At 33.8% G+C, this 12376-nt stretch overlaps 2 protein-coding genes across 3 annotated transcripts; one reads left to right on the top strand and one right to left on the bottom strand.

The window, feature by feature from the left end:
• LOC105338548 (RNA polymerase II-associated protein 3) lies at positions 1 to 5760 on the top strand. Of its 2 annotated transcripts, none has more exons than XM_034449576.2 (10): positions 1 to 276; positions 489 to 629; positions 1494 to 1610; positions 2201 to 2328; positions 2847 to 3039; positions 3901 to 3996; positions 4255 to 4659; positions 4793 to 4890; positions 5140 to 5234; positions 5580 to 5760. In XM_034449576.2, the coding sequence occupies exons 1-10, from the start codon at positions 112 to 114 to the stop codon at positions 5672 to 5674; spliced, it is 1533 nt and encodes a 510-aa protein (XP_034305467.2). In that variant the 5' UTR covers positions 1 to 111; the 3' UTR covers positions 5675 to 5760. The 2 variants fall into 2 exon arrangements, with proteins under 2 accessions (XP_034305467.2, XP_034305466.2); XM_034449575.2 differs by having other exon boundaries at positions 486 to 629.
• Positions 5761 to 9157: 3397 nt separating this feature from the next.
• On the bottom strand, positions 9158 to 11809 carry LOC105348797 (tripartite motif-containing protein 3). Its single transcript, XM_066082607.1, has 2 exons — positions 11710 to 11809; positions 9158 to 11075 (listed from the first exon to the last, which is right to left on the bottom strand). Exon 2 carries the CDS (start codon positions 11073 to 11075, stop codon positions 9366 to 9368), a length of 1710 nt encoding a protein of 569 aa, XP_065938679.1. The 5' UTR covers positions 11710 to 11809; the 3' UTR covers positions 9158 to 9365.
• Between the last annotated feature and the right edge of the window lie 567 nt (positions 11810 to 12376).

The raw sequence follows: 12376 nt of genomic DNA, 5'->3' as shown, positions 1-12376 counted from the left end.
TAAAATATTATGTTCAAAGAAACATGTCTGCGCCCATGGAAATAACTGAGTGAATTGTGTTTTTCTATTAACGTTTATTGTTTGTTCAGATTCACAAACCAACACCCAAAAATGTCTAAACTAAGTGCTTCGGAAGAAAAGATGCTAATGCTTCAGCATCACATGCGAGAAAACAACATGGATCTCGAATCGTTTGTAAAAGACATGAATAAATGGGAAGACGATATCAAAGAGAAGGAAAAAAAGCTGAAAAGTGAAAAGGCTGTTAATGGAAAGGTTTGTTGGTGATATTTTACCTTTAAATTTTTTTAATTGTCCAGGTACTACCGTTTTGAACAAAACATTTAAATTTTAAGATGTGAAAAAAGTAAAAATTTCTTAATTCCAACATATCAGAATTGACAGAAATATCATAAATTTGTTTGATTTTGGACGTTTGAAACATTTATGAAATGAAATATGATTTTTTTTGTTGAACTTTGTAGCAGGAATTGCCTCCTGTAAGAAACAGTTTGAAAATCAAAAAGAAGAGGAAAGTGAAAACTCTAAAGGACGATGACAGTCAGGGGAGGAAGCCGCGGAAACGGATTAGTGGCTACGATTATCGGTCCTGGGACAAACTGGATATTGTAAGGACACATATTCATATGCTCATCAATATACATTACAATTTTAATTACTTCAGGCCTTAAATATTTGATGGTTCCATGGTGTTGGGTTGGTAGATTTTAGATTTTCATCAAAGTTTTAATTGCCCTTTAGGCCAGTCTTGTACATGTAAAATTTTTGCATTTAATAACATTTAGCCAATATTTTACTTAAGAAATTAACTGCAATTTAAAAAGTTTTCCAGGATATGAAGTTGGTTGGTCATGTGATCAAATTCTGTGAAGATTTGGTCATGTTTTTATTAACTAGTGATTTTTCTCTGTTTTAAGCTAGTATTACATGTACTATAGATTAGAGTATATTAAATTACTTTGTGTTAGCATCATCTTTTGTATATTGTATTAGTGTTCTTCTCTTTTACTCGTTAAAAAAATCTAAAAAAAAAAATTCTGTTTCTTAGGTTAGTAAGGATGGACAAACAAAAATATTCTGAAAAAGTACAGGTTGAATTGGAAAAAATCAGTGAAAATTGGAAATGGAAACGTCCAAAATTCAAACCTCAATTGTTGTCATCAAATAATTATATTTTTTCTGTGTGGTACATGAAACTTTCCACAAAAACTCTCTGCAAAAACACTGTGCTATAAAAACTAATTAGAAGATGATGTTTTAATTAAAGATGCATGTTAAATAATTTAATTTAGATAGTATATACATTACAGTGTTTGATTTCATTTGTTTCGTTAGTTATCTTTAACATGTATGTTATAACAGAAAATTTTATATTTTGTAATATAAGGTCTGACTCTCTGTCTTATCCATCTAGTTGCTTTAACATAACGGTTTAAAGTAATCACTATTTTTATGCTTGTGTTTTGTTTAAGGATAAAATGTGTAATGATGTGGATAAACATGAGAAGTCGGATTCATCGGATTACGAAACAGATGAGGAGTGGGAGATAGAGAGAAAGAAGCAGCAGGCAGCCATGGATAAAGATGCTGTAAGGTTTATTTTTCTGTACAATAATCATGCTCAGACCCAACATGGGATGGGAGAAGACTGTTGTAGCATCTGATAAAAGAAAAATCGCTAGGTCATTGTGGGGGGGGGGGAGGACTGGGCCATTGCGGGGGGAGGGGGGGGGGGGGTGGGGGGGGTCACCAGATCTACAACTGATACTACCTTTTCAATACCTGCAGAATTTTCGTCAGTTTTACTGAACTTTATTTAGTATCAAGAGTATGTGGTAAAATATCTACAGAAAAGTACCAGTGCATGTATATACATCATGTATATGTATGTTGTATCAAAGATACGTGTATGAAATAAAGCTATAGTTCAACTTTCTGATAATGTAACACTTAAATGTTATTTATATAATATTATGTAAATCATATTTTCATATCATAATTCACTGTTTGTTTGTGACTAAGGTAATTATTTTAAATTAAAGTGAATCGCATAATATTACATGAAATTCTCAACAACATTTCTCAGAAGCAATTCAAGTGCTAGATGATGAGCAGAAAACTCTACTGTTTAAACTAAATACTGTTTAAAATATTTTTATTCATTTCTTCTTTTTGACAGGGAAATGATTACTTTAAACGAGGGGACTACACTAATGCTATTGAATCCTATACAAAGGGGATGGCATTAGATCCCACCAACCCAATCCTACCCGCCAACAGAGCAATGGCTCTCCTGAAGGAGCAGAAGTGAGTCAGGTGTTACATATATGGGGTTTATTACACATATATTTTGAGGTTTCTTAATACTAAATCTGTGCAGTAATCTATGTATTTGCAATTTGATACACTATGATTTTGAAGTTGGAGTAAATTCTATGTTTAATGTCACTTCAAGATATAAAAACCTACATGGAAGGGCAATGAAAGGAAAACAAACAAAATTTTCAAACATGTGAGTTTATTCATGTATACTCACACAAATACTGTTAATATTCAGGTAACATGTAGACCGGCTGTTTAGTCAACTGTCCTTTTAAAGACAATCCCAGTGATTGATATAATTAACCTTGATATGCCTTAAATATATGTATTTTACAAATTGCAGTTTTTTTACTGAAATTACATGTTAAAACAAAACCAATTTTATAGAAACAACATTTTTCTTTTAAATGTATAGTACATGTACACATAGTTGTGACATTAGGCATAGAATTTTAATGTTAGACAGCATAATGTGTGTGAAAAACTTTTTCGCTTTATTTTAGATATGCAGCTGCTGAGGTGGACTGTATGACGGCCTTGACCTTAGACCCTCTCTATGTTAAGGCCTACCTCCGGCTGGGATCGGCTCAGTTCTTCATGAAGAAGCTGCAGAAGGCCAAGGACACCTTTGATAAAGTCCTGCAGCTGGAGCCCCAAAACAAACAGGCCAAGCTGGAGATTGAGAAAATTGAAAAGGTTTGCAGATTACGTTGATCATGACCAGGAAATGTTTTTACAATCAAATGCTTTTCTTGCATGGTGGTTCATGCCTGTATGAAGCTGTACAGGTTTCTTAGTCTCATATATATTTTAGCAGTCAAATGCTTTCTTTAGTGGTTCATGTTCTTAGTCTCATATATATTTTAGCAGTCAAATGCTTTCTTTGGTGGTTCATGCCTATATGATGTGCATATTTTATTGTCCCAGAAATGATCTAGGAGCCAGTTGCAAATGCTTTCTTTGCATGATGTTTCCTCTCAATATGAAGCTGTGCATATTTCATAGTCCCAGAAATGATATCAAAATGAAATGATTTATAAGATGGTTTAAGCTGGTATGAATGTACCAATAGGTAGTGTTGCAGAAAAAGTATACATACTGGTAACCAGTGTCAGCAGTATATTTTATTTAGAATGCTGAAAAGACTTTCATAAGTTTGAGGAAAATGAAATTGTAACAATTAGAAAATGTTATAACTATATAAATATGAAGTGATTAAGTACAAAATTTGGCTATGCCACACATCTCATATTGGAGGATACAATTTAACCAATTAATTATGTTTAATCAAAAAAATTATGTGCTTGCACAGGTAATGTCCATTTTCTGTCATTCTCCATAGCTTCTTATCGGCATGAACCATCAACAAACATTTTTTTATAAAATAATTTTTGGGAACATTTCTGTTACAACAACCATGTATCAAGTATTTTGTTGGTTAGATAAAGCAATGAAAATCCATTATGTCTCCAAGGACTTGGTTATTACTGAGTTTTAAATGAAGTGTTAAATAAGAGGCCTTGAATACAATATTTAGAAAATTAAATTCTTTTTTAGGAGATGAAGAAAGAACAAATGGTGACTCATGACAGTTTAGCCCCTGATGTAGGCCTTGTTAAACCAATCACAAAGCCCCCTAACAAGAGGTCAAAGGTAAATGTTCAAACCTCTCTCTCTCTCTCTCTCTCTCTCTTTCTCTCTCTCTTAACCCTTAGAAATATATTTCTTTATATATTTAATTTTAAAGAATTGAATGATTGTGGAGGTTGTTTTTGAAATCCAAAAAAAACCCCAAGAAATTATTGCTGTAGTGTCATGGTTTTTGATGACATAGGCTATTTGGATTTTTTTTAAACGTTGATCTTTGAAGTATGATAGAAATACATAAATTTTGATGTCATTACAATTTAGAAGCCATTGAGAAGGTTAGAAATTGAAGAAGTTGGTGTTGAAGAAACAGATATTAGACAGGCAGCCAGATCTCGAGTAGAGGAAAGCCACAGCAAACAGAGGAAAGAGACAGAATCCAAGGACAATCAAATGTTTGCTAAATTCACCAACCCTGGAATGATTAATCCTCCAGCCCCCACCCCACAAACTGACCAAGAACCAAAACCTGTGATAAATAAAACTGAAAGTGAAACGAAGCTGGATTTATCAAGTGTTCAAAATGAGGCTCAAGCTTCTGTCAGTCCTAGATCAGAGGTCAAATCTCTATCACCCAGAAGTTTTTCTGTTCCAGCATCTTCATTTCAGTTCCAGGCAGATTACAAAGTGCTCAAAACGGATATGTCAGTATTCTATGATTATCTAAAGGTAAATAGTTTTGAATATTTTCAGCATCCTATTTTCATTTAGTTTATCCTATGGTGTGTGAATTATTATATCAAGCGCAAGCCTTGATTTTTTTAAATGCTTTATTGCTAAACACTTTATGTTTATATTGTAGAAAATAGACCCTGCATTGTACCCCAAGCTGTTCGGAGAATGCCTTGATGCAGAAATTTTAATGAATATGCTTAAAGTATTTCAAAACTGCTACAAACCGTAAGTTATCCCATATTAGCCCATATACATGTAGCACTGACTATTGTGTTATCTTCAGTTATAACTTAAATAAAGCGCAGAACTTGGCTTTTTGCCTATTAGATAAATTCACAAACTATGTCAAACAAAAAAATCATTTAGTATTCAATTGAAATGCAAAATTGTTAACATCTTTTGCCCAGTACATATACATGCTGTTGAAACAGTTATTTTCCATTTAGTTTAATAGAAATTGAACTTCTTTTACAGAGCTGGTGAAGACTATTTTCCACACATGCAGAAGCTGACGGAAGTGAAGCGGTTCGGTATGACTGTGATGTTTTTCTCCAGAAAGGAAAAACAAGGTAAAGTCAACTCATAAGTTAATACCAAAAAAATTATTTAAAAAATGAGGGTATTTTTTTCTTGTGTTCAGCATTTATACCCCTTAAAACATTTAAGCTAATCCTAATTAAAACAAGATGAATTTTATGGCAACTTAAGAGTAAAACTTATTAAGGTCAAGGTCATTAGCAAAAATCAAGGACAATTTCATCTGACTGATAGATTAATAACTTTCTGGCAGGGTTGTTATACATGTATCTTCCTTAAGTTATTTATATTTTTCTAGATTGATGAATCTGTTAAGTAGTAAGTGTATTTGAAAAAACATGTAGTTGAAAAGAAAAATTATTCTATCTTCATTTCAGTGCTGCAAGAATTGTTTGACAACTTAAAAGACAAAGGAGCAATACAAGGCAATGATCTGAAGTCTCTGGCCACAAAATACGGAGTGATCTGCTAGACATACAAGGACTCATTTTTTTTTTATAATATTTTGTTTTTCAAGTCTGTTTTTTTCTATTTGCAATAAACTGCATTTTGATACACTTTAATGTTGTCCAATTTTGAGGTGTATGTATCATTGGAATTCATTCACTGAATTTCACTAAAGTTACACAATTATATATCATTGAGATTCATTATGTATATTTACATCTACCAAGTATTATTTCCTCTATTTCTTACTTAAACTTATAGTTAATTCATAGCTCTATTAAAACAACCAGACTGAAATCTACACACCCTTTAAGTTTATGGGGAGCAAAGTGGACCGTAAACCCTTGGCTAGCGAAGATAGCTTCAGTAGATTTCCACCAATCGATAAACAGGGTGTGTAGATTTCCTACCCCCCCCCCCCCCCCACTTTTTTTGCGCAGCAACTAAAATTTACATACAAAAAATTGAATTAACATGGAGTTGCCCCTCCCCCCCCCCCCCAGTTTTATGGGACCATGTAAAAAATTGAATTGAAAACAAGGAAGTAATCAGTGAAATTGAAGTTAAAGGTATTACCCCCCTTCCCCCGATAAGGGTTTTCAGAATTTTAGAAAGTTACCTTTTTTTAAAAAAATTTAAAAACGATTCTACGTGCCTGCAATACCAATTGTTAAAACAACATCCACGCCATTATCCTGCCCCCTCTCTGGATAGGTGCTAATAAGGAGAGATAATGAAGAGATCCTGCAATACAATGGGGGTTTCACACCACTCTTGAGAAGTAAATTATGAAGAGATTACTAATCTTCTTTAAGCAATGATTTATTTACATCTGTTACTAATATCACATACTCTATACATGTATGGGTTTTTTCCATTGAAAATAATAAATTAACTCAAACATGAATTTACTGTGTATTTGCTTTGCATGCCTGTTAATTAAATTATTCCAAAAATATCACGAAGAAATATATTCATCCCCTGCATCTATACTATAAAGAATAAGCGTAATTATAACAGCCAAGTTGTACAATTGTCGAACTATCTTTCTACTGGAATGATTACAGAAATAATTTGTGTTTGAGTAGAGGGTTGCTTCAGGGATTTTAATCTTAGTTATATATCGGTAAATCTGCTGCTGTGTGAAGAATATCAATAATAAAAGATTGTTTTTTTTAAATATGCAAACTTTGTTTAATTCCAATGATGATAGACAACTAACCAATTTTCAAATATGAATACTATAATGCATATCCTCATATAACTTTAAAGTGTGTTCATGAATCTCACAATGGCAACTCTAACATCGCATGCGCAATTTTTATGTTACTGATTTTCTCTAAAGAACTGGGTACGGTAAACAGCAAAATCGGCCCTGATTTCAAAATTAATGAAATTTTTAGTGGAATATTTGGAGAATTAACCGGTTTCAAAACAGTTTGATTTTTTGAAATATCTTGTATGGTTTCCATATAATAGTTATCTAAACATAGCATTGTTTATAGCTATTCAGTTAACCAATAACGTCATGACGTCATGAAATGTATTGATAACGTTCTTCAAATAATAATTACAGAAAGGATGTGCTGGTATATAGGCCTAATGCAAATAAAGACACATTTTATACATTATTTAATTGCCTCTTGCAGTAAGAAATTAATTATGTTTCATGCTATATAAATTTATACATCATCATCATCATTATGATAATAGTTTGCATTCTCTCACCAGAGGTCGTGTTACGCAAGTTTCGCTTGCATCTCCGTCAACGCCCAATGTAAAAGATTAATGTACACAGTGAGACGATGGGCAAAATGTATTTAAAATCAATGTATTTTTTTTTTTTATCTAAAAGCATGATTATAAACAAATCAATTTAAATGTTTAATGCATGTGAACATCTTTCTTACAAAGTTACTGTAAGAGCTTTTTAGCCGAGGTAAAAATTAAAAACTGCATGATTACATAATTAAGAGGGCAATTTTTGACCGCTCCCAATTCATGGCTGGTTTAATAGAAATATATAATCAGCAGCAGTGTCAATTCCTATTATCTTAAAAACTTGCCCACAATATTAATGTCTTCGCCGTTTCCTGTCCTCTCTTTAAGATGATAAGACAGGAAAATGAAAACAGCAATACCATGTGCTTGCCATCCTTGTTTTGAGCATGTGACATACTATTTCTCCAGTGTTGACAGAAGTGTAAGCTGTACAAATAATAGCTTTCCAAAAAGCTTGTTCGACTAAACAAAATAATACAGGGGCAACCGTATATATGATCTAATGACATGAATTTTAATTTTCGTTGTTGTTCATAAATTTATTATATAAACAGAACTTACAGATTTAAGTAGAAAATTCAGTTTTTTTCTTCGATCTATAGCTTGAACATGTACGTGTCTATTATTTGAAATTAATTTATTTCATTTTTTCAAATTATTTTGAAATGTACATGTATCAAATAATTGCATGTAAGCTTGAAAGATAAAGCAGTTAAATTGTATTTGTTATATTAAGATGGAAAATCAAAGGCCTTTTTGTCATTTCCAACCATAGGAAAGTAAGGTTTTATTTTTTCAAATATTTATAAAGCTGCGAAAAGCTTTATTCTCTTGATCCCGTCCACTTATCGGCACGCAAAAATTATCAATTCATGTGAAATTATCGCGCGAAGTCCTGGTTTTAAAATTACCTAACACTCAAAGGATGAGATATCCGATGCTTTGAATAAACCCATTTGGAGGGGGTCAAATGATTTTTTATTAACATCTGTTTTGTAACAACTATCTATACTATTATATTAAAATAATAGACTCGAATTTTTGGGCTTTAATACCGAGAAATCGGAAGAGTACTGTGATTTGTTTTATATATTTCAAACCACATTTGTACCTGAAGATTACCAATTTGTTTTTATTTTATTATCAATCGAGCTTCGCTTAATAATCGACGAAAATTCCTAAAAAAATTCCGGAATTTTTTTTTAGACAGGTGGAAATGATTTGGTTTTGTGAAAAGATTGAATTTTTAAACAACATTACTAGCATGAATAAAACTTGTATATCAATGATATCCAGATTGTGTTATACATTTGTTTTATTTCATAAACGAATGATTGTAAATATTTGTTCTGCAAATGATGATGTCCATCTTGTATATTACTGAAGCTTAGTTGAAATCAACAGACATGGTAATTATACCCCACGGTCAAAAAACCACAGGACTTACAGAATTTGTGTAAACACTCCCCCCCCCCTTTTCTATAGAAATATGATACAATGTCATGTATTTAGTTTACTTATCTCATCGTTTAAAGACATATTTGTTGAAATGAGAATTTTACCTCAAAATAAAATCACATTTTTTCTACAAGTGTTTACTTTTTATTGTCATCTCATGTTAAGTGCATTGGTTAATATTGGAATAAGTTTAAAAACAATTGTTAGCTTTTGTAAAGATTGAATTAAGCGGTTTCCAAATGCTAATAATAAATATTCTTTATACATATATCATTTTATATATTTATTCGTCAATTCTCCAGCAATGAACAATAACCAATGAATCGATATTAGAAAATAGCAAACAGGGTTATACATGAACCATTTTATGTAATATGATAAGTACTGTACATGTAAATATCAGTTATTGTACACTAACATGTTATAGTAATATAAACACACAGACAGTACCTAAATGATGTATGGATATATAATGATCACTGTAGATACTTGTACACTGTCACTGTGTTGGTGAGTTGTCCAACCCAGAGATTGTTCTCATCATCCACACACACACTAAGGGGATAATCTACCCCTTGTTGTGATGTGAGTAGTAGAGACAAGAACTGACCGTCCTTATCCAGGAAATGAACTGTTTCACTGATATCATCACACACCAAGATGTGACCGAGTACATCAGTACATATTCCATAGGGACCTAACCCTGACCCCTGACCTGTGTAGGAGAACCTGTGTTGTCCTGATTTATCCACCACCAATACAGCATGTTTGTTATAGTCTGATACACAGACATCACCATTGATGTTTTCTGTGATGTAGCGTGGATAACTATACAGTACCTGTCCTTTGTTGTCTCTCTGTATGTTCTGTATTTCTGTCCCTATCTTGTTGTACTTGGTGACTTTAGCCTCTCCATTTGTCTCCATTCCCACCAGTAGGTCCCCGTTGATGTGGGAGGAGTGTATACTGATTGGTGCCCAGTCTCCTTTTTTAATGAATTCAGTGATTGTATTATCCGGTGTTATCCTATTGATGACTTTGTTGTCTTTGTCTGTATAGATCAGATCCCCGTCCTGTGTGACTGTGTGGTAGCCTTCATCTCTACCACTGGTTTGTATCTTCTGTAGCTGATTCCCCTGTAGATCTGTTTGGACAAGGTTACCAACATCATCACTGACCCAGAGTCTGCCTGATTTACCCAGTGATATATGTAATACATCATCAACACCTGGTACTGTGACAGAGGGAGACAGAGACAGTGTTTGTTTCACGTCATATTTCTCTCTGTCTTGTTTCCTCTGTTTCCCTGTAGGTTTCAACTGTGTAGAGGCAGTCTCCATGGGTTTTATTTTTCTGTTTTCTAGTTTAGTGTTAGGAACAGTTATTCTACCCAGTAGTTTGGCAACATCCTCCTTGCTGTATTGACCAGCAGTAAATACAGGTGGGAGTGGTTTGGATGTCTCTGGTATGGATGGAATGATCAAGTTTTCTGATTTGAGGGCAAATGTTAATTGTTCTATGTTTGAAGGAGATAGGTAACCATAATATGTTTTGATTAAATCATTGAGAGAGTTGATGTAATCATCTATTTCTTGGTTTTGGCCGTTTAATGTTTGCAATAATGACTGTTCTATTTTGTCGACTTGTTCTATTTTATCTGATGTGACTGTGTCTACCAGCTTTTTCACAGCCTCTGCTTCAGCCTTCATAGATGTTCTTACACCCTCCATGATCTTCTTTATTTCTGTGACATCTTCTGCAATTTCCTTTTTCAGATCTTGAGAAGTAGGCTCAAAGTAGCTTCGAATGTTTGCAATTTCCTTGTTATATATCGAAACCTTTTCATCAAAGACTATTTCTAGGTTGGTAAACAAATGGCCGCGGTGTTCTTTGGAGCCTGTGCATTTAGAACAAACGGGAATCTGGCATTCCCTACAGAGAAGATCTATTTCTTTTGTGGGGTGGATATTGCATTTCTCTACAGGAAGTTGACGTTTGCGTAGCTTATAAAGGACTACTTCATGGTTCTTGGTTTTCTTATTCTTCTGATGTTCATCTCTGCATTGTTCACACATTGGTTGGTGACAGTCATTGCAGTAAAATTGGCAGTTTTTCTCACAGTCTTCAGTGCCACACACCAAATAATGCTGGGCGTCGGGTGGTATTTGGGATTCAGATAATGCCATCTGAAATGAGAAAAGTATTAGTTGAAGGAAGCTGTGGCATTTGTTTTGCTATTAAAATTTAAAATTATGAAGAAGTCATTAATTTACCCCCCCCCCCACCAATATACACACACACAAAATAATATATACAAACATAAGTGCAATCATATAACATGCATAGTCATTTTTACATTTAACTATATACATGTAGGCCACAATTTGATGTAATTAAAGGATTTGATTTGTTGTCCATTCCTTATCATTCCACAATCTTCAAACTATTCATTTCTAGTGTTTAACAACAATTGAATAAACTTAATTTGGCAAGGTACATGCGCAGATCCAGCCATTTTGGGAGGGTCAGAGATAATTGTTTGTTTGGTGATGGGGAAGTATTTAAAATAAATTTAATATTTTCAAAGGGGGGGGGGGCTTTCCGATCCCAACCCGCCCCCCCCCCCCACACTTACGTGTACATCTGTGTATGGTAACCTCCCTTTACACATCAAATATGGACTATTCAATATACACATATAAAAACTTCAATCATTTCTTTTTGATATAGACCTAAAAGAAATTTGTCAATGAATTGAACAAAATTTATTGGCAAGTTTAAAAGAAAATTAAAGACCCTCCCTTTTTCGTGGCAACTTACTACTGCTCCGCGTTCGGAACTCCGAAGTGTCCTCCGCGTTGGGAAAAGCCGTACGATGGGGGTGTATACTACATGTATGTTAAAATTGGCCACAACTTTTGGTTTATATATAACTTGCATATAAAATCGTCCATAGTTGATCGACTTTATAATCTGGTAATCTTGAGGAAAATCACTAACACACTATAACGTTAGGGAATATGTCACTTATTTGCCATCATTAGATATAGATACAATTATTCTAACTCACCATCAATGTGACCTTAAAATTACTTCTGCCATTATCGATTGGAAGACACTGAGAGAATACGAGGCTTGTGCAATTTACTTCCTGGTTGTAAATATAGGTAGAGATCTGAGACGTGTTCAGCAGACCGAGTCCTCACGGTCGATCGCCAAAGCTTGGGGGTATTTTGGCGAGCGCTTGCAAGCACCTGCTCTATTGAATACGTCTAAAGTTTAATTCTTCTGGCCTTTACCTTGAATAAAGTTTATTTGCATAAGGCACGTAGCATCGGCGTAAGGGGGGGGGGGGGGGTACCCAATCTATACTTTTTCCCATAAAACATTATTCAAATAGAAAACTTAGTTTAAGGACCCCCACCCCCCCCCCCCCCCCCCCTCTCTCCACACACACACACACACACACATGGTTAAATTATTCAAA

The sequence above is a fragment of the Magallana gigas genome, chromosome 4 (assembly GCF_963853765.1).
Source record: "Magallana gigas chromosome 4, xbMagGiga1.1, whole genome shotgun sequence".
Taxonomy (NCBI): domain Eukaryota; kingdom Metazoa; phylum Mollusca; class Bivalvia; order Ostreida; family Ostreidae; genus Magallana; species Magallana gigas.
Note: the sequence above shows the minus strand (reverse complement) of the source record. Positions and strands in the feature narration are given on the sequence as shown.